This window comes from Euleptes europaea, chromosome 17 (genome assembly GCF_029931775.1).
Source record: "Euleptes europaea isolate rEulEur1 chromosome 17, rEulEur1.hap1, whole genome shotgun sequence".
NCBI classification, from domain to species: Eukaryota; Metazoa; Chordata; class Lepidosauria; order Squamata; family Sphaerodactylidae; genus Euleptes; species Euleptes europaea.
Genome location: NC_079328.1, coordinates 45,688,666 through 45,710,360, shown reverse-complemented (window position 1 = coordinate 45,710,360; position 21,695 = coordinate 45,688,666). Strand labels below are relative to the sequence as shown.

The window sequence follows — 21,695 nt, the reverse complement described above, 5'->3', positions numbered from 1 at the left end:
AGTGCAGCAGCATTATCCCGTCTGTGTTCCAAAGCACCTAATGTAACAGGCATGCTCCTCTGATCCTGGAGAGAATGGGTATGCATCATTACTAGTATCCATTTTGATTAGTAGCCATGAATAGCCCTATCCTCCATGGACATGTTCACTCTTAAAGCCTTCCAAGTTGGCAGCCATCACCACATCCTGGGGCAGGGAGTTCCACTATTTAACTATGTGTTGTGTGAAGAAATGCTTCCTGTTATCTGTTTTGAATCTCTCACCCTCCAGCTTCAGCAGTATTATGAGAGGGAGAAAAGCTTCTCCCTGTGTACTCTCTCCATACCATGCATAATTTTATAGACCTCTATAATGTCTCCCCTTAACCGCCTTCTTTCCAAGCAAAACAGCCCTCTCTGGCACTGGTCCAAATGGTCCAACTGCAAAGGTGTGGGGAAAATGTTTCACCAGCTGACTTGTCCACATGTATCTAAGATAGCCATTTGCAACACATTGGCTGTCTCAAAGGACACAAGCAAGCAAGCAAGCAAGCAATTTTCTTCTAGTTTACAAAAGCATATCTTTTTGTTGTCCTCCGGAAACAATTCATAAACACCATAGGTGAGAGCCCAAGCAGCTACTAACAAGCCCAAACTATTCCAGGTGTTAAAAGAAAACCAAACTTAAAAAAAAAAAGAGCTAGGTCCAAAGGTTCTTTTGTGAAATGAGAACCTTGAGCCAGAGGACATCCAAGTGACTTTTTTCCTGCATCGCTATGCTGTTCAATTCCAGAAGTTAGCTGGGAAGACAACTTGCAAAGAAGTTCAGCAGTCTCTGACTCTCTTTCCCCACACTCACCATAAAACCAGGCAACACCAATGGCTTCCATTAAAACAGCAAACAAGATAGAGGTCCCAGCAGCAAATGTGTCCAGTAGAGTAAGCACGTAGATTCCACCCTGAGCAACAAGAAGAAAAACATCAAATAACATCAAATACAATGAGCCACCGAGCATATCCAGAACATCCTCACAGACTGGATGGAAGATCGAGTTCCCACATTTTCAGGGTAGCTTCAAGGGATTCTCCTTGCATGAACCCCAAAGTTTGGTGAAGATTGGGTCAGGGGGTCCAATTTTATGGGGTCTGAAGGGACCTCCAAAAATGTCTCCCCTACTGCTCATTAAAAAAAATATTCCCATAGAGAAAAGCCTGGAGAAAGCTGTAGCCGAAAACAGCCGGATATCTAATTGGCTGATTTGGCAATCGGCTATCCGGCTTTGGCTTTATTCCCAGTTTTAATATTCGGCTTTAATTAATTAATTTTTATTATTTCAAGATGCCAATAAAAGTATTGTATTGTATTGTATTGTAATTAAACCCAAAAGAAGCCAAAAAAGCCTTTTTCGGGTTTATTTTCAGTTCGGGTTTATCGATATGCACAACTCTAGTACCTTCCTACACACTGTTCAAAGGTTGAAATGCTCGGAGGACAATTCAGCCACTCCTTCACTCAATGCAATGTTCAGAAATCTGCAAGGCCACCTTCGTAAGAACAAATAAAAGACGCAAATCCGACGTGATCAGGAGCAGGTTGCTGCAGAGAGCTAAGCTGCTCTGTATTTGTTTGATATTTTCCCTTTAACAAAGGCGAGCTCAAATGTTTCTGGAAAATACATTGCTATTCTCTGATTAAGAAACACAACACAACACAATAAACTTTGAGAACTACCCTGTGCTATTTGATTCTGTTTTGTATACATTTGGCTTATATCAGTTATGTCAGACACTGTGTTTACACACAAAGTACTGGACTGAACAAGCCAGACTTCACGAGAATCTAGTCCAGGGGGCTAGAACAGGAAAGAATGTAGTTGCATAGTTTGGTGAAACTTCATGAATTTGCAACAGCCAATGGAAGCATTTTATTGATGCTTCGGCATCCCACCTTGTTCTTCTGGACGTCATGCTGGCATCTCTATGTAGACAACCAGTGCAGTGTAGTGGTTAGAGTGTCAGACTAGAATCTGGAAGACCCAGGTTCAAATCTCTACTCTGGCCCAAGGTCACCCAGCAAGCTTCCATGGGCAGTCACACCCTCTCAGCCAAATCTACTTCAAAGAGTTGTAGGGAAGATAAAATTGAGGACAGGAGAGCCACTTTGGGGAGAAAGGCAGGGTATGAATGAGGCAAATAAAAATAAAGAAGTGTCCTCAGAAGGTCTGAACAGATCTGAACGTACTTAGCTTCCAGAAAGGCTGTACATATATCCAGTTTCTTCCCTTTCTTTTAATTTTCATACATAATAATTGTGAACATTTTTGCCTCATCTATTTCCATTTCATCCCTCCATCCATCCAATCTCTGTAATGGTGATGTTCCCATCCGAGCATCTTCCAACTGTGCCAAATGACAGCTGTTGTGGCACAGCTGGGAAAGAACCAGGGTTGGCCCCCACCATTCCAAAATAATACTTACATTTGTGATGCAGAAAAGAGCACCCAGGAAGGTGATGACTGCGACCCCAAAGGTGAACAGCTTCCGGTGCTTTTTGAGGATGTGGAAATCATCTGCTAAGCCAGTGATGATCGCTTCCATGCCTCCCATCTAGGGCAGAAGCAAAAGAGAGCTGTGGATTAATAACCATTCTTTCAGGATGATTTAAGAGTTAGGTCGTTCAAAGAGGCCAAGGTCTGTCTAGCCCAGCATTCTGTCACCAACACTACCACGATGAGTGAGGAAGACCAACGATGAACCAAAGTTCTGACCATGATGGTTAGGAAATCCAAGGGCCAGAAGATAGCTGTAATCTCCTATTGCCTTCCCCATCATCTTGTAAACCAAAGGTATCCTGGTGTATAGCAAACCATGCAATTCTGGAAATGTAAGGACACACGTTTTCTGAAGAGGGCTGGCAATTCTACCTTCCCATTATTGTTCACTGAGCTCCCCCTATTTGTCTGCATAGGGGGTGGGTGTCAGCAGATCCTTAGGGCAGCATAGAGGGCAAAGAAGAATGTAGATGAGCTGGAACATGTCCAGAGGAGGGCAGCAAAGATGGTGAGGGGTCTGGAGACCAAGTCCTATGAGGAAAGGTTGAAGGAGCTGGGTATGTTTAGCCTGGAGAGGAGAAGACTGAGAGGCGCTATGATAACCATCTTCAAGTACTTGAAGGGCTGTCATATAGAGGATGGTGCCGAGTTGTTTTCTGTTGCCCTAGAAGGTCGGACCAGAACAAATGGGTTGAAATTAAATCAAAAAAGTTTCCGGCTAAACATTAGGAAGAATTTTCTAACAGTTGGAGGGTTCCCTCAGTGGAACAGGCTTCCTCGGGAGGTGGTAAGCTCTCCTTCCCTGCAGGTTTTTAAGCAGAGGCTAGATGGCCATCTGTCAGCAATGCTGATTCAGTGACCTTAGGCAGATCATGAGAGGGAGGGCACGAAGGTTTGCATCAGTGTGCCAAAGCAGTGAACATATAACACAAATAGACACAAAATAAAAACCAAACATTTAGACAAGAAGTTTCGGCCATATGCTCATATGGACAATAGAAATATAGAGGCTATATTAGGGCCTTAGACAAGTTGTTGATTTTTATTGTAATAAATATATTAGACAAATTATCATAAGATCATTCATACTTAATGTTCATTTTGGCCCTTTTGTATGCTGTCTTTTGACCTTAGGGTCCTCAATTCTTCAGTTTTTAGGGTTGTTTTTTCCCCTTTTTTGTTGGGCCCACTTTAATTTCTTAGCTTCAGCCCTTCTAGTACGGAGGTATTTGTGCATCCCTATTCTCAAAGGAGCCCCGTGGCACAGAGTGGAAAGCTGCAGTACTGCAGTCAAAAGCTCTGCTCACAACCTGAGTTCGATCCCGACGGGAGTCCCTTTCAGGTAGCCGGCTCAAGGTTGACTCAGCCTTCCATCCTTCCGAGGTCGGTAAAATGAGTACCCAGCTTTCTGGGGGTAAAGGGAATTTGACTGGGGAAGGCACTAGAAAACCACCCCGCAAACAAAGTCTGCCTTGGAAATGTCGGGATGTGACGTCACCCCATGGGTCAGGAATGACCCGGTGCTTGCACAGGGAACCTTTACCTTTATTCTCAATGTGTTTGTCCGTGCCAATCTAAAGCGGGTTACCTGCAGTCACGCCATGAAGCGCCTTGTGCTGTGGTGGCAGCTGCTGCTGGAGCAACTTTCAAAACATCTGCACAGCCAACCAAATCTCCCGTGGCCAATCAGAATCCCTGCAAGGCAAAAGCTCCACCTTGCTCCACCCACTTTCAGAAAGCACTCGGCGGGTGCCGGGAAAGGTGTCTGCGGGCATCAAGGTGCCCATGGGTACCACGTGGGAGACCCCTGGGCCATGAAATCGGGTTTCTGGGCTACTTGTGTCTGATGACTCTCACTTCAGTTACCTACTTCAGCGAAGGAGCAGTAGCAATAGCAGCAATCCACATAGTACGTGGAGTAGCTGGAAAGGGAAATTTGCCTCTGGGTCCACATCCGTCCACACACCTGCTATCTGTGCTCCGTGGTGAACTGTTTTCATTGTACAACCCCAAACGGAGCCAATCTCATGCTAGATTCCGGTCCCAAAGTCCCACTTCTGACACTTCCAGTTAACAAGACCATCTGTTTTGCTTTGATTTGATTTTTTCTCCCCTTCAGCTGCAATATATGATTAATCTGTCTTGCTCGAGTCATTCTGCAGCAATTTTCTCCGCAGGGTGCTTTCTGTGGTCCACCTCTTTTCTCCCTGCCGAACGCTGGGGTCTAGATAGGATAATTTGATCTGTGAGGGGCTGGTGGGTAGACAGTTTTGTTTTTGTTTTGGTAGAGAGTGCATGTTCAGCCTTCTCTGTGGTTCCGCTCACTGGCACATGGCAGCGGCATCTGCATGACTGGGAGTTTTTAACGTGTGGTTAAAGTATCTATGCAACTCTCCTTCTCCCCCAGGGTACCATTTCTGGGAGAACATATATGGGAAAGATTGGATTTGTATGTATGCTTTTATTGGGCATTAAAAAAAACACACCTATTCAAGTTTCTACTGAAGCACGTAAAGAGGAGAAGATTGTATGAATCAAAGAAAGGGTTAATACTTTGAGGAAATGTTGAAAAAAGGAATTGGGACAGACCCTCAACTAACAGAAAACCAGCAGGGAAGAGAATAACACACCTCAGGGGGAAAGAAAAGAAAACCAATAATCACATTGAAGAAATCCACAGAGAATTGATACACACGGGACTGTAAACCCAATGGACTGGGTCCCATGGAACATCTCTGATGACAGAAGTGATTTCTGTAAGCAGAACAGAATTCCTCACTTCCCTCCTCCTTCTGTAGTCCATAAAACTATCCCTAAAACACTGCCCAGAAACACTGCCCCTGAGGGATAGGAGTCCTCAGCAAACAGCACAAATGGGGAAAGTAGCAAATCCTCCTCTTCCACATGGAAAAAAATGCCCTGCAGGTTTCAAGCCAATGTAAGGTGAATGTGTACGATGACTCTAAGGATAAGGAAACAGAGAAAGTTACATGAAGGGCCATGGTAGACAGGGGAGAATACTCACAGCACTGTCGATGCCCAGCGTAAGCAGCATGATGAAGAACACCACTGCCCAAAAGGTAGATCCTTTAAGGGTTGAAATCGCTTCTGGATAAATGATGAAAACCAATCCTGGTCCTGAAGGAGCAGAAGATTTGTTTCTTAATTCTTAAAACGTAGCCCCTTTGGTAGAATTTATGTATGTTGCATTGAAATAGTTGTGATTTACCAGTAGGTGTCACTATATAACTATCTGCATAGTTAACAATGCTATAGCTCTGCCTAGTGATAAAACAAAGTGTTGCAAGCGAGAAAAGATCCCTTGAAAATAACAACTACTTCATTTGTCCTCTATGGTAACGAGAGAAATATCTTCCATAGGAATGGGCTATACCTGTCATATAGTAAGCAACCAAGAGACGAAGGCTGAACTAAGCTGTAGGAAAAAAAATAGTTCTGTAAAAGCATTGTAAAAGAATTTTTGGCACATTTAGGATGAACACAGACCCACAATAGAGATTAGAACAAAACCCCAAATGTCTTTGATTCTAAAGAACATTCGTAATAGGTGGAAATTGTACCTAGATGTTTGGGCGGACCTTCCGTATGTTTCTTTTACATTTCTCTCTGATATTTTACACAAGATTGTTGTAGCACTCTGGACTAAAAAAAAAAGATGGTAGGGGTGTGGGGGGTTGAAGAGAGGAGACTCCTCAATTTGGGGCAAGAGGGGGGGGGAACCTTCCTACCTTCAGTGGCCACATCCTGAATTTTGACTTTGGACTTATGAGCCATGTAGCCTAAGATAGAAAATATTGCAAATCCCGAGATGAAGCTTGTGCAACAGTTGACAGTACTGGTCAGCAATGCGTCTCTAAAAGAGAAAAAGCATAAGAGAGGGCATAAGGAGAAGAGAGGAAAGTGCAACCTCCGCTTTAGTGGTAAATGCCACAAACAAACACTAACACACAAAGCTGCCTTATACTGAATCAGACCATTGGTCCATCAAGATTGGTATTGTCTACTCAGACTGGCAGCAGCCTTACTCTGTTTTAACTTCATGATGGTGCTATATAGCCAATCTTATTTGGCTTTGTGGTGACATCTGGAAGTAGGGTTGCCAATTGCCCGGTGGTGGCAGGTAAACTACCGCCCATCCTCCGGGCTGCCCGCCGGCCCTCAGTTGCGGGCACTCACGTGCAGACGCAGCACACGCATCACTTTTGGGTAAACCCGAAAGTGATGCGGATGCTCTAGCACCCTCGGCTAAAACTCTATGGAAACGGGGATGCTCTAGCGATCCCGGGATCGCTAGAGCATCCCCGTCACTTCCGGGTTAAACCGTAAGTGACGTAGGCGCATTGCACGTGGGCGCACCATGCCAGACGCGCATGCACATCGCTCACTAACTCCACGGCCCCGCGAAGCTCCCACCAGTGGAGCTGCAGGGCCTGGCAAGCCTATCTGGAAGCCATATTTCCATCCATTTTTTAAACCAAAATATGCCCAAGTGAAAACTAACCTTACTCTGTTTTAAACATAAAGGTAGTCCCCTGTGCAAGCACCGGGTCATTCCTGACCCATGGGGTGACATCACATCCCGACGTTTACTATGCAGACTATGTTTACGGGGTGGTTTACCATTGCCTTCCCCAGTCGTCTTCCCTTTACGACCAGCAAGCTGGGTACTCTGTTTTAGTTTCATGATAATTCCATATAGCTAGGGTTGCCAGGTACTTCTTTGCCACCGGCGGGAGGTTTTTGGGGCGAAGCCTAAGGAGGGCGGGATTTGGGGAAGGGAGGGACTTGCCATAGAGTCCAATTGCCAAAGCAGCCATTTTCTCCAGGTGAGCTGATCTCTGTCAGGTGGAGATCAGTTGTAATAGCAGATCTCCAGCTAGTACTTGGAAGCTAGCAGCCCTACATACAGCCAATAGGATTTGGCCTTGTGGTGACCATGGGGACACATTGATGGCAATGTCTCTTGTGTCTTTTCTGACATCTTTTGGTTTTAAAACAGAGAGGTACCAAGGGTGATCAGCAACAACGGAGAGCAAGATCACCCCCTGCTGGTAACAGGGTAAACATTTTACTTGGGCTTGCAGTTCCCCTATAGCAGGAAAGGAAGGGGGTGCTATTTGTGAATGAGATGGGAAAATTGGGGAGGTATTTCAGGTCAGCTCTAGGAAACTCCCTCTGTGTGCCTAGGCTCCTTCTGTTCCAGACAGCTTTTATAGCAACACACAACCAGAATAGCACCGCATCCTTTCATGATGCACACTATTATTTCGAAGCTAGTTGAGTTTCACTTCAGTAATGGGTTTTCCAGAGTAATAAAGCTGATGCCTACTCTCTTTTCCTCCTAAACTGGAGTCATTTAAATTCCAATTGTCTTGGCACCAAACCTTGTTTTAGAAGATTAAAGATAAAACAATATTTCAGAAACAGGACAAATTGCTCTTTTCAGCCGAGAACGACAAAAGCAAATGGCAGAAGACGAGTTTAATAATCTCCAAACAATTTAACACAATTGGGTGTGCTGCCTCCAGCCATGTTTCTCTCTCGCTCTCTCCCCTTCCTCCTGCAGATCTAGGCTGTGCTTCTTTAAAAATTCGACGGCGAATTTACTCAAGTTGCAGGTTAAAAGCAATTACACAGGAAACAGCATTTTTTTTTTTAAAAAAAGGCATGCTATCTAGAGATCATTTAAAAATATTGGTAATCTAATAGCAAAAGGGTAAATGGTTGCGATATTGGAAAGGCACACATGATTACAGGGGTCACTCCTGCTACGAGATTATGTCCAGGCTTGTATGTGTGTGTTAAATGCCGTCAAGTCGCTTCCGACTCATGGGGACCCTAAGAATCAATGTCCTCCAAAACATCCTATCTTTAACAGTCTTGCTCAGGTCTTGCAAATTGAAGGCCATGGCTTCCTTTGAGTCAATCCATCTCTTGTTGGGTCTTCCTCTTTTCCTGCTTCCTGTTGTCATCCTTACAACGACCCAGCAAGGAGGGTCCACTTTGCCAAGCATAGTTCACTGGTTACTTATCCCCCTCCCTGCCTGTGCATCACTGGGAACATTGTTATTTCTCCTCTGTGGAATGCTGGTTTATTAAGATATATGGGTGTGAAAGCTGGACAATGAAGAAAGCTGATAGGAAAAAAGCAGATTCCTTTGAAATGTGGTGTTGGAGGAGAGTGTTACGGATACCCTGGACTGCCAAAACAACAACAACAGTGGGTTATAAATCAAATCAAGCCTGAACTGACCCTAGAAGCTAAAATGACTAAACTGAGGCTATCGTACTTTGGTCACATCATGAGAAGACAAGAGTCACTAGAAAAGACAATCATGCTAGGAAAAGTGGAAGGCAGCAGGGAAAGAGGAAGACCCAACAAGAGATGGACTGACTCTGTAAAGGAAGCCACAGCCCTCAATCCACAAGACCTGAGCAAGGCTGTTAAAGATAGGACGTTTTGGAGGACTGATTCATAGGGTCGACATGAGTCGGAAGCGACTTGACGGCACTTAACACACACACACAGAGAATGCTGGTTAGTTTTTAACCAGCTTTATAAACAAACAAATAAATATGTTGGACAAAACAGTTTCACCCATGCGTAGCTTACCTGTAACAATTGTTGTCAAATTGATTGTAGCTGGCAAATGCAATTAAGACACCAAAGCCAGCCCCCAAGGAGTAGAATATCTGGGTGGCTGCGTCAATCCACACCTGCAGAGAGAAAGATCAGAGGACCTGTTCATTTAGCTATTTTTTTAAAAAACAGTGCTAATTTCTTCCAGCGAATTAAACTAATCCTGCCCCTAAAAGAGTGTGAGATTGTAGCAAATTGTAGAACCCCCCCCCCCAACACACACCAAATCCTCAGTTTGACTGCCTCAGCACAGCTAGGCAATATTGCACCTAGGAGTAGGGCCACCTGCTCTGGGTTGGGAAATACTTGGAGATTTTGGGGGAGGGGGCTGGAGAGGGTGGGGTTTGGGAAAGGGAGGAACCTCAGCAGGGTACAATGCAGGGTTGCCAACCTCCAGGTGGTGGCTGGAGATCTCCTGATATTACAACTGATCTCCAGCTGATAGAGATCAGTTCACCTGCAGAAAATGGCTGCTTTGGTAATTGGACTCTATGGCATTGAAGTCCCACCCCGCTCCAAAACGTGCCCTTCTCAGGCTCTGCCCCCAAAATCTCCAGGTATTTCCCAACCTGGAGCTGGCAACCCTAGTACAATGCCATCGAGTCCACTCTCCAAAGGAACCATTTTCTCCAGGGGAACTGATCACTGTCGTCTGGAGATCAGTTGTAATTCCTGGAGATCTCCATGCCCCACCTGGTTGTTGGCAACCCTATTCAAGTTGCAGTTGCCAAAAACCTTCCCCCTGCAAGACTGCATGAACTGCACAGCAGCTGCACAATGCCACTTGCCCAAACTATTCATAGCTCACTAAATAGTATTTTCCAGGTGGTGCCAGCCAGTCTCTCATTCTTAGCTTTGGCGTCATGGCATTGTGAGGATTATCAAGGCATGAGGGGTGGTTTAGAATCCTTCCTCACCCACAATAACCTGCAGATTTACAGCAGAAGGAAGAGAATCCACAACTCGTAAAGACTTCACAGGAAGGCCCTCGCAGCGAATAATGACCCAGAGACACATTTTTTTTCCTGCCGCAGACTCCTGATCTCCATGAGCGGTTATGGCCGCTCCTTTTGCGAAAGAGACATGCAGTCTCAAACCCTAGAGACGTCTGTCTGCATGCAACAATGCCTTTGCGGAGTTAAAGATGTTGCACGGCTTCCTGCCTGTAGGATTTTCAGTGGGGAGGAATTGTCACTCATTGTTCTTTTTCAGATAATTTTGGTTGGACTGGAGCCGGCTCCTGAGGGTAGCAATGCTGGGCATTTGCTGGGATTGTAAAACTAGAAGACATCCAACTGCCCCATGTTCATGATGACACAGAGCCACGAAAAAAACCTGAGCCCTGAGCGAATTCTCAATTTGTACCTTCTGTACCTTTATGGTTGCCAGGTCCTCACTGGCCACCAGCGGGGGATGGGGGGAAGGTTACCAGTTGAATTGTGGAACTCCCTGCCCCAGGATGTGGTGATGGATACCAACTTAAGAGGGGAGTGGAGATGTTCATAGAAGATAGGGCTATCTAGGGTTGCCAGGTCCCTCTTTACCACTGGTGGGAGCTTTTTGAGGTGGAGCCTGAGGAGGGCGGGGTTTGAGGAGGGGAGGGGCTTCAGTGCCATAGAGTTCAATGGCCAAAGTTGCCATTTTCTCCAGGTGAACTGATCTCTATCGGCTACAGATCAGTTGTAATAGCAGGAGATCTCCAGTTACTACCTCGAGGTTGGCAACCCTAGGGCTATCCATGGCTACGAGTCAAACTGAATACTAGTCATGATGCCTACCTATTCTCTACAATATCAGAGGACCATGCCTATGATATTAGGTGCTGTGGAACACAGGCAGGATGGTGCTGCTGCAGTCATCTTGCTTGTGGGCTTCCTAGAGGCACCCGGTTGGCCAATGTGTGAACAGACTGCTGGACATGATGGGCCTTGGTCTGATCCAGCAGGGCTTTTCTTATGTTCTTATCTACCTTGGTGGCCAATGGAGACAAGACCCTACAGGACTTAAGGGGAAAATTTCCAGAGATCGAGTGGCTGTGGACAGCGGTGAGAACCGTCCTTTCCTCAGAAGAGGGGGATAACTCTGCTCGGAGACAAGCTTCCTTGCTCGTTACAAAGTGGAAACCGAACCGCTTACCGTGGCTTCTTTTAATCTTTTGAAATCTATGTTGAGGTACGCTTTTATTCCATCGAGGGCACCGGGCAAAGTTAGTCCGCGGATTAACAGCACCGATAAAACAAGATAAGGCAAAGTGGCTGTTATCCACACCACCTGAAAGAGGATATCGACAGGGAGATTATTAATCCATCTGTTGAGCAGCAATATGCTGATGATTGCTGATATCTCTTTGCCCACGTTTAAAAGAAAAAAAAACGAAAGTACCTGCAAAAGAAAAAAAGAAAAAGGCAGCAGTCCTTTCCATCTTTTCATGAGAAAATCTGAAGGACAATGATGCTTCAAAATGGAAATACATCTAGTCATCACACCCTCTCTCATAAGGAGCCATTAACTACTTCTCAAACCCAGTCAGCCAGTCCCCCTCCCCTGGAAGATTTAAGTAACCAAGAAACACAAGGGTCACACAAGTGGGTGGTAGGCCTCAAACCTGCAAGGGTCGTCCACATGCTCATACCTTTCCGGACGTCTTCACTCCTTTCCACAAGCTGAAGAAAATAATGATCATCACCAACAAAAGACACAGCAACAGCTCCCATCTGGGGAAGCCAAGGTCGCCAATACCGTGGCTTTCATGAAGATGCAAAATTCGTCGTCTAACGAAAAGACAGGGAGACAACAAGAACAACACAGTTACCATTAGACCGCTCTATAGGGTTGCCAGGTTCCTCTTCACCACTGGCGGGAGGTTTTTGGGGTGGAGCCTGAGGAGGATGGGGTTTGGGGATCTCTATCGGCTGGAGATCAGTTGTAAGCCCAGGAGATCTGCAGCTAGTACCTGGAGGCTGAGTAAACAATAGTACAAGGCTCAAACACTCAAATAGCAAAGATGTATATTTGAAAATTACAATGGTGAAAGTGCAGGAAGTGACAAAAAGGAAACTTAACACGAAATCTATTCACTAAGATCTAAAGGTCGATAAATATGATGAAGTCAATAAATATGTCTCAATAGAATCTTTAAAAGTTCATAATCTTTAAAAGTTCAAATCCTTGCGGATTTGAATATATTTATTATGAACTTTTAAAGATTCTATTGAGACATATTTATTGACTTCATCATATTTATCGACCTTTAGATCTTAGTGAATAGATTTCGTGTTAAATTTCCTTTTTGTCACTTCCTGCACTTTCACCATTGTAATTTTCAAATATACATCTTTGCTATTTGAGTGTTTGAGCCTTGTACTATTGTTTACTCAGCCATACTTTGTTAGTACTTGTGCATATTTATCTCAGCAGTACCTGGAGGCTGGCAACCCTAGTCCAGGACAACAGGCTAACCAATTCAGCCCAATGGTTCTCACCACTGAACGTTTTGAACAGGAAGTAGGAAGTAGGGTTGCCAACTTCCAGGTACTCTGGAGAATTAGTAACACCTATGCTGATAATAGCAAATCTAGTAACAATAGCAGCACGAGGGCTCTTAAAGTGTATGAATTCAAAATAGTTTACTACAAACGAGATATCTTTGATTTATATCTCGTTTGTAGTAAGCTATTTTGAATGCATACACTTTAAGAGCCCTCATGCTGCTATTGTTACTAAACTTCCAGGTACTAGCTGGAGATCTCCTGTTATTATAACTGATCTCCAGGCGATAGAGATCAGTTCCCCTGGAGAAAATGGCTGCTTTGGCAATTGGACTATATGGCATTGAAGTCCCTCTCCTCCCCAAACCCCGCCCTCCTCAGGCTCTGCCCCAAAAGCCTCCTGCTGGTGGCGAAGAGGGACCTGGCAACCCTTATAGGAAGCCCTCATCTTGTTAACTGAGAAAAAGAAAGAGGGAAGAAATGTATGCCACTGATTTCAGAAACAATTACCCATAGCTTCACATATAGAATGGATTACAGACACACACACACCAGAAGGAGCAGACAATTAGATCTCGCTTCACTGAGTATTCTCTTTTGAGCTGTGTTGTAAAAAAAGTATGTTCTTCATGGCCCTATTAAAGGATATGAAGCCTAAACAGGAAACAGAGTTTCAAAGACCATGACGTCCCTTGATGGGGTGCACCCGTATTGTTTTTTGGTCCTGGTCTTTAAAAATGAGCCAGACCAAACAAACAGAATGCCCCAATGCTAAACATGTTGCGTAGATGTCAAAGACCCATTGATTTGAGCCACAGAAGTTTATGGTTTGGGATGAAAATATAGCAAAGGGGCAGATGACGCTACCGCTACTGATCATCTCTTGCTGCACAAAATCTGAATGGTGGATTTCCAACAACTCTCAGGTTAAAGCCATTGTTCACCACATGATAAGATTATTCCTGGATTGTGCTTCTTCATTTTACAGGTGGGGATAATTTATAACTTCCCCTTTATAAAACTCTCTGTGCATCTAGACAACAACAAGAAGAAGAATTGGTTTTTATATGCTGATTTTCTCTACCCTTTAAGGAGAATCAAACCAGTTTACAATCTCCTTCCCTTCCTCTCCCCACAACAGACATCTTGTGAGGGAGGTGAGGCTGAGAGAGCTCTATGAGAACTGGGATTAGCCCAAGGTCACCCAGCAGGCTTAATGTGGAGCAGTGGGGAAACCAACCCAGATCACCAGATTAGAGTCTGCCATTCATGGGGAGGAGTGGGGGAACAAACCCAGTCCTCCAGATTAGAGTCCACCGCTCTTAACCACTACACCACGCTGGGTCTCCAGACACCACTCACATATTTCACATGACAAAATAAGTAGGGTTGCCAAGCCCGCAGCGGAAGTGGGGGGAACCCCTGCATCAGGACCCCTCTTTCCACTGCCAATCAGCTGGCCAGCAGGGGAATTTAACAGCAGCAAAAGGAGAGCTAAGCTTGGATCGTTGGCAGTACACATCAGAAGTGACATCATCACATCACCAGTGACATGGAGATGCTCTAGTATTGGGGCAAAATACATAAGAATATAAGAAAAGCCCTGCTGGATCAGACCAAGGCCCATCAAGTCCAGCAGTCTGTTCACACAGTGGCCAAACCAGGTGCCTCTAGGAAGCCCACAAACAAGACAACTTGTTTTTATACCAGAGCCTTCTTTTGCTATTAGTAAGTTGCCAGGGGGGTACCTGGCAGCCCTAAGAAAAAGCCCCCGGCACACAGGTCTCGCATCACTGGTTCTAATCCCACAGGCAGATGGCATTTAACGGAGAGATTTCCTTTCCCTTTCTCTGCCAACCATAAACCAAGCTATTTTCTTGGGGTATGAGAAGAGGACAGAAATCAGTTCTTTTTTTTTCCTTGTTGGAGAAGAACTTTTTCGGTTTAATGTTTGCCTCAGATTTGAGGCAGGAGCTTCCCGAATTCATAATCCAAACCTGGTGATGAGACATTTTGATGTCACAGTTTAGCTCAAGGCCTATACAATTTAGCTCAAGAGAGAGCCATAGTGGTGTAGGGGTTAAGAGTGCTGGTTTGGAGCGGAGGACTCTGATCTGGAGAACCGGGTTTGATTCCGCACTCCTCCACATGAGGGGTGGATGCTAATCTGGTGAAAGGGGTTGGTTTCCCCACTCCTACACATGAAGCAAGCTGGGTGACCTTGGGCTAGTCACATTCTCTCAGCCCCACCTACTTCACAGGGTGTCTGATGTGGGAAGGGGAAGGTGATTGTAAGCCAGTTTGATTCTTCCTTAAGTGGCAGAGAAAGTCGGCATATAAAAACCAACTCTTCTTCTTCTACTCCACCAACAGCTGAGCCAAGAGGCTGTTGTTCAATGGGATTTTATTCATATTAGTATCGCGTGTAGGTATTGTTGTGTGTGTGATTACTAAGGTGCTAATCTTGATGCGTTTAAGAAACTCTGACCGAACAGCTGAAACAAAGCAACTTAAAAATGAAGAGATAAAACGAAACAGATCACTAAACAAACATACTTTGCCAGGAGGGAAAATGAATCCATGTTTTTGTCAGGCCGCCAACGTGAATACAGACAGCCAATTTCCGAACTTCCTCCTCATATTACTCCTTTGTACAACGGCAGTGGAAACAATAGGAAACACTCTGCTGTCATTAATGACTATCTAGAGAAAATAATAAAGACCTACACATGCCTAGTTGTATGATCTTTGCAATAAACAGACTCTTAGGTGTTTGCATGGTGCCTTGTCTATTTATCAAGCTCAAGTTTTTGAAATAAATAATTATTAAAAGAACATTATTTATTCATAGTGTTTTTAAAATGTTTATTTACTATAAAAGGCATTACAGAAAGCGAATAACAATGTGATCAAACAAAATTGTGCAGGATGGAACTGGCAACCCTAGCTGGGGGTGAGGCCCACAAGGAGACTGGCCGTAGGGTTGCCAGCTCCAAGTTGGGAGATACCTGGAGATTTTGGGGGTGGAGACTGAAAGGACAAGGTTTAGAGAGGGGAGGGGCTGCAATGCCATAGAGTCCAATTGCCAAAGCGGCCATTTTCTCCAGGAGAGCTGATCTCTGTCGCCTGGAGATCAGCTGTAATAGCGGGAGATCTCCAGCCACCACCTGGAGGCTGGCAACCCTAACTGGCAGTCCTACACCACACACGCTTATTAAGAAGTGGGCTCTAGTCCACAAAAGCTGATGCTGCCATTAAATCTTATTAGTCTTTTAGTTAGGGTTGCCAACCTCCAGGTACTAGCTGGAGATCTCCCGCTATTACAACTGATCTCCAGCAGATAGAGATCAGCTCACCTGGAGAAAATGGCTGCTTTGGCCATTGGACTCCATGGCATTGAGGTCCCTCCCATCCCCAAACCCTGCCCTCCTCATGCTCCGCCCCAAAACCCTCCCACTGGTGGCAAAGAGGGACCTGGCAACCCTACTTTTAGTCTTTGAAGGTGCCACAGGACTCCTGTTTCTTTTATTTTGCTGCAACTGACTTAGCACGGTTATCCCTCTGGAAACGAAGAGCCAAACTTACTCATAAAACTCAGCAGCTGGTGTGATCTTGTATTTGGAGTAAGCGGTGCCCCCGGCCAATGCGGACAAGTTGATGAGTCTGGGGTCTGTGCAGTTGGCGCTGTTCCAGGGGTGGTCACACCTCGTCCAGGGAAGCTCCCCCAGCGTGAAGGATGAAAACAGATAATACAGAGACCAAGCTATGATAACGTTGTAGTAGAAACCCACGTAAAGAGCTATGAGTATCACGGCATAGCCCGTACCTGAAGACAAACAAAAACCAGATGAAGAAAGTCATACGTCACATACTAAGCAAGACCGACTTTCCAGGAGGGATCATAAAACCACACTAGGACTGGTCAAGAAAGTTCACCGTTAATCAACAGGACAATAATTCAAGTGCTGGGGCAGAGGAAGAGGAGGTAGGATGTTGTTTTTAAAGGAAAAAAATAATGTATGGACAAAACAGTTATAGTTGCAAAAAGGGAAGAGCGGGAGAAACATTGCAATATCTAAGTTAAGGTTGCCAGCATCCCCTTAGGGATGGGACACCCCCTCTCCCTGGGTCCTGCCTACTGCCACACCAATCAGTAGGGTTGCCAACCTCCAGGTAGTACTACAAAGAACAGCACTATGAACTGAACACATAACCATACAATAGTGAATATAAAGTTTATATGAATATATTGTGCAATATTGCTTAGTATTATTTACCAATGAATTTGATTACTAACCTCCAGATAGTGGCTGGATCTCCTGGGATTACAACTTATCTCCAGGTGATAGATAGGGTTGCCAGGTGCCCGTTGGTGGCAGGCAAACCCCCGGCAATTGCCCCCTCTGCCCGCCGACCACCTGTCGGTGGGCAAATGTGCACGTGTGCGGCATACCATGTGCAGCACTTCTGGTTTAGAACCGGAAGTTCCGCCTCACGAGGGGCTTTTACCTCTTAGTTTGAGTGGTAAAGGGCTACTTTACCACTCAAACTAAGAGGTAAAGTACCTTTGCGAGGCGGCACTTCCGGTTCTAAACCGGAAGCGCCGAGTATGCGTCGGCGCACACGCACGTGCACGCACACACTAAAACGCAAAAGCCTCCTGCCAGAGGAAAAGAGGGACCTGGCAAGTGGCAACCCTAGCAATAGAGATCAGCTCACCTGGAGAAAATGGCCAAACTGGAAGGTACACTCTATGGTGTTATACCCCACTGAAGTCCCTCCCTCCCCAAATCTCACCCTCCTTAGGCTCCACCCCCAAAATCTCCAGGTATTTTCCAAACTAGAGCTGGCAACCCTACCGATCAGCTGGCCAACGGGGAAGCTTACTGGCAGCAGAGGGAGACCTAGGCCGCTGTCGCTGGTGATTGGACTATGTTACTTCCATGTAGGGTTGCCAGTTCCCTCTTCGCCACTGTCAGGAGGTTTTGGGGGTGGAGCCTGAGGAGGGTGGGGTTTGGGGAGGGGGGGCTTCAGTGCCATAGGGTCCAATTGCCAAAGCGGCCATTTTCTCCAGGGGAACTGATCTCTGTCGCCTGAAGATCAGGTGGAATAGTGGGAGATCTCCAGCCACCACCTGGAGGTTGGCAACCCTGCTTCCATGGGAACTGATGACATCACGTGTGGGGTGATGCAGTGAAACCCACTGAGGCTGGGTTTCACTGATACAGGTCAAGGAGATTCACAACCAGTTCAGATCCATTTGTTTCAAAGCAAAGAACAAGAATGCCATGATTATCAATGACATGATAACCCTTGGTGTTTAAATGACCCTGTGATCTCACCAGAGAGATCTTCAGGACGTGGTCCATTAAACCTGTACACAGCCTGCTATTTACTTTAGCTGCACTCCACCCAAGTGGCTAAAATCGCTCCTCAATCCAGTAATTTGAGTGAACGCTTCCCAGTTGATTGCCGGGTACATTCTTAGCACTTAACATCAGGATAGGATGTCATTAGCATGCTGGATTTCAGAGCACCGCCATTTACACCTTAAATTAGCCAATCGTCTTTATATCTTTTTTTTTGGTCTTCTCTTTTGCAGAGGTTATCATTTTTCCCATTATTAATTAGAAGTAATAATCATCCAAATTAGAGACTCAAATTCAACCAGAGCTCTGGAAATCTGGAATGTCAACAGCTCTCCCAAAGATGTTCAAAAAATAAGTCATAGCTAGCTCACAGTGAAGATACAGTTGCTACAGAAAATCACAGCTGGCTGTTGTGGGCTGAAATGTTGAAACTGGGGAGGGGCTGGGGCTCAGTGGTAGAGCATCTGCTTGGTATGCAGAAGGTCTCAGGTTCAATCCCTGGCATATCCAGTTAAAGGGACCAGGCAAGTAGGTCATGTGGAAGACCTCCGCCTGAGACCCTGGAGAGCCGCTGCTGGTCTGAGTAGACAATACTGACTTTGATGGACCAATTGTCTGGTTCAGAAGGAGGCAGCTTCATGCGTTCATGTATTTAACTCAGCCAAGAGAGCTCAGTTTTTTTATATTGTCAGAATTTCCACAAAAGCCATTTTTTGAACACAGTTTCAAAAAGTACCCAAGCTGAAGTGGCAAAATGAGCACACAGTGTCAGGCCCACCATTAAACAAGGTGAGATACAAGTTGTTGGGGAAGCCAAGTGTCAACTATTTTCACTATCAGTGACTTCTACAAATCAGATCCCTCCACCAGTCTAGCTCATTTCTGTCCCATCTAATTGAAAGCAGCTCTTCTGTGTCTTGCGAAAAAGTCTAGCCCTGCTCTCTAAGATCCTTTTAACAGGATATATCAGAGACTGAACCCTGAACCCACAAAAAGCCTCTGAGCTATGCCTTTAATCCATTGGTCTCAATAGCATCAGATGCTGCTAGTCACATTGCTGTTCGGGTAGGGTTGCCAAGTCCCTCTTCGCCACCAGAGGGAGGTTTTTGGGGAGGAGCCTGAGGAGGGCAGGGTTTGGGGTGGGGAGGGGCTTCAATGCCATAGAGTCCAATTACCAAAGCGGCCATTTTCTCTAGGTGAACTGATCTCTCTCGGCTAGAGATCAGTTGTAATAGCAGGAGATCTCCAGCTAGTACCTGGAGGTTGGCAACCCTATGTTCAGGGGATATTTGGGGACAAGGCCTGGGAAAAGAAAGCATCCCTGAAATGCTCACTTCACTTCTGGAAGACCCAGAAGTGCTGTCACAACACTCTAGGAATCCCCCCTCAAAAAATCTCTACAGTAAATACCATCGAGATAAAGTCTGCTCCTAGAGTGTCTATGGAGGGGCTACAGTTACCAACTCCGAGTTGAGAAAATCCCGGAGATTTATTTATTTTGAATATTTCTCTCCAGCCTGTTCAGAGTCCTACTCAAGATAGCTTAAAATTAAATTTGGAGGCAGGAGATTTTAGGATGGAGACTGGGGAGGGCGAAGTTTGGGGAGGGAGATCAGCAGCAGTGTGATGCCATAGAGTTCTCCCTCTGAAGGTGCCTTTTTCTCCAGGGGAACTGATCTCTATATTAGGGTTGCCAGCTCTGGGTTGGGAAATACCTGGAGATTTTGGGGGGTGGAGCCCGAGGAGGGCGGGATTTGAGGAGGGGAGGGACTTCCATAGAGTATAATAGCAGGAGATATCCAGCTAGTACATGGAGGTTAGCAACCCTATTGGCAACCCTATTCTGTATGGAGATCTGTTATAATTTTGAGAACCCCACCAGTATCTTGGAAACCCTACAGAGGGGTAAAAAGACAGTGATGTTATTCCCTGCCCATCTTCCTCCCACTGCTCGAGGGAGCAAGGGCTGGTAACGGAGGGCATTCCCCTGCCCTCCGTGGGTACCTGGCAACCCTAGGCAGGCACCAATAATGAAATCAATACAAGAACATAGACTTTCCAGCCTTGTTGTACCTTCCAGTGCAAGCAGAGGAGATTTGCTCAGTGTCTGATGTCTTCAAAACATCAGAGTCGGACGCCTGGGATTTACCTTTAAAAAGTGGGCAGATTTTCCATACGGTGGCAGCACCTTCTCTGTTATACTGGCCCAGAGCTAATTCCATGTAGAACAAAGGCATCCCAGCGATGATGAGGAAGAGGGTGTAAGGGATGAGGAAGGCACCTGGAAAGACAGAACCACAAAACAGATCTTAATTGCTGGCCAGCATCTCTTCAGGAGGGAAGGTGGAATGGCTAGCCTGATCTCATCACAGCTCGCAAGGTAAAAGCAGGGTTGGTACACATGAAGCTGCCTTCTACTGAATCAGACCCTTGGTCCATCAAAGTCAGTAATGTCTACTCAGACCGGCAGCAGCTCTCCAGGGTCTCAGGCTGAGGTCTTTCACATCACCTACGGTACTTGCCTAGAACCCTTAACTGAAGATGCCGGGGATTGAACCTGGGACCTTCCGCATGCCAAACAGATCCTCTACTACTGAGCCACAGTGGTTTTATACAGCAAGATTGTAGTGAAAGCACGAACGCTTGACAGAGTAAATTCATTTCTGTGTTGCCTGTCTCCCAGGGAAAACAAATGCATTCTCCCATCAGGACAGAGCTAATTTAAATATCAAAGTGTCACTAGACTTAATGGGGAATGTTCCGGATCAAAGACAAGAGACCTGGTCAGATTGTTTGATATCTGTTCGGGGAGTTCATAGAGGCTGCAACCAGCACACACAACACACAATCCATGGGGAACTAACTGTAAGATGTGTAGCTATTGTGCAAAAAAGAAGTCTGTCAATCAGTCTACAATAGCGACTTGCCCACACAATTTCTGACCAGTTCACCTGCCTAGCCCTGTTCGCACATTACAGTGCACTTGAATGTATCTGTTGTCCTGTTTGTAAGAAACCTGTTTGTAAGAAACTGCCACTGCAAGTCTACTTCATAAAACCAGGGGCCACGACCTGGGTACATGTGGGGTTTCAACCACATGTTCAGCCATACATGCACCAAATATAACATGAGGATTACTCAACACAAGTGTATGCTGATTGTGTGTGCATTGTAAACAGGGCTACAGTCTTGTTAATTCCAGCTCTTGGCCGCCCCCCAAAAACAGAGAACTCAAATTTGGAAAGTTTTCATGTCTGATTGATTTTTACCTCACCGTAAGCCAACAGGTATTGACAAGGTCTAAAGAAGTTTTTATTTACTGGAGAGAAGGGGGGTGCGCGGGGCTAGATCCTTTAATCAATTAAAAGCACCAGAGTTGGAACAGGCAGGATATTTGGGGGGGGGGGGTAAAACTCGATAGATCGCACAGCCCAGGACTTCGCCAGCACGATCTTGTCGGGTGTCCTTCCTGTCGCTCTGCTTTCGCTGGTGCTACGCCTCCTCCACTGCTGCCTCCGCTGCTGCACCAAGTCCCGCAGAGAGCCCGCGCCCTAGCAATCCACCAGGCCAGTGCAGTCTCTCGGTTGCTCTTGGGTCAGCAATCCGGACAGCGTTGGGGCGCCCGACTGGAAACCACAGTGGGAGTC

At 45.7% G+C, this 21,695-nt stretch overlaps 1 protein-coding gene across 1 annotated transcript in view; it reads right to left on the bottom strand.

The window, feature by feature from the left end:
- Window positions 1–21,695, bottom strand: part of SLC6A2 (solute carrier family 6 member 2) — a 58,736-nt gene that overhangs the window by 13,358 nt on the left and 23,683 nt on the right. Inside the window, exons 2-10 of the mRNA XM_056862379.1 lie at window positions 20,198–20,329; window positions 16,265–16,505; window positions 11,824–11,962; window positions 11,328–11,462; window positions 9,165–9,268; window positions 6,280–6,404; window positions 5,556–5,668; window positions 2,457–2,585; window positions 838–937 (exon numbers count right to left, since the gene is read on the bottom strand). Of these exons, the coding sequence (XP_056718357.1) occupies window positions 838–937; window positions 2,457–2,585; window positions 5,556–5,668; window positions 6,280–6,404; window positions 9,165–9,268; window positions 11,328–11,462; window positions 11,824–11,962; window positions 16,265–16,505; window positions 20,198–20,329 (1,218 nt within the window). The remainder of the gene's footprint in view (window positions 1–837; window positions 938–2,456; window positions 2,586–5,555; window positions 5,669–6,279; window positions 6,405–9,164; window positions 9,269–11,327; window positions 11,463–11,823; window positions 11,963–16,264; window positions 16,506–20,197; window positions 20,330–21,695) is intronic.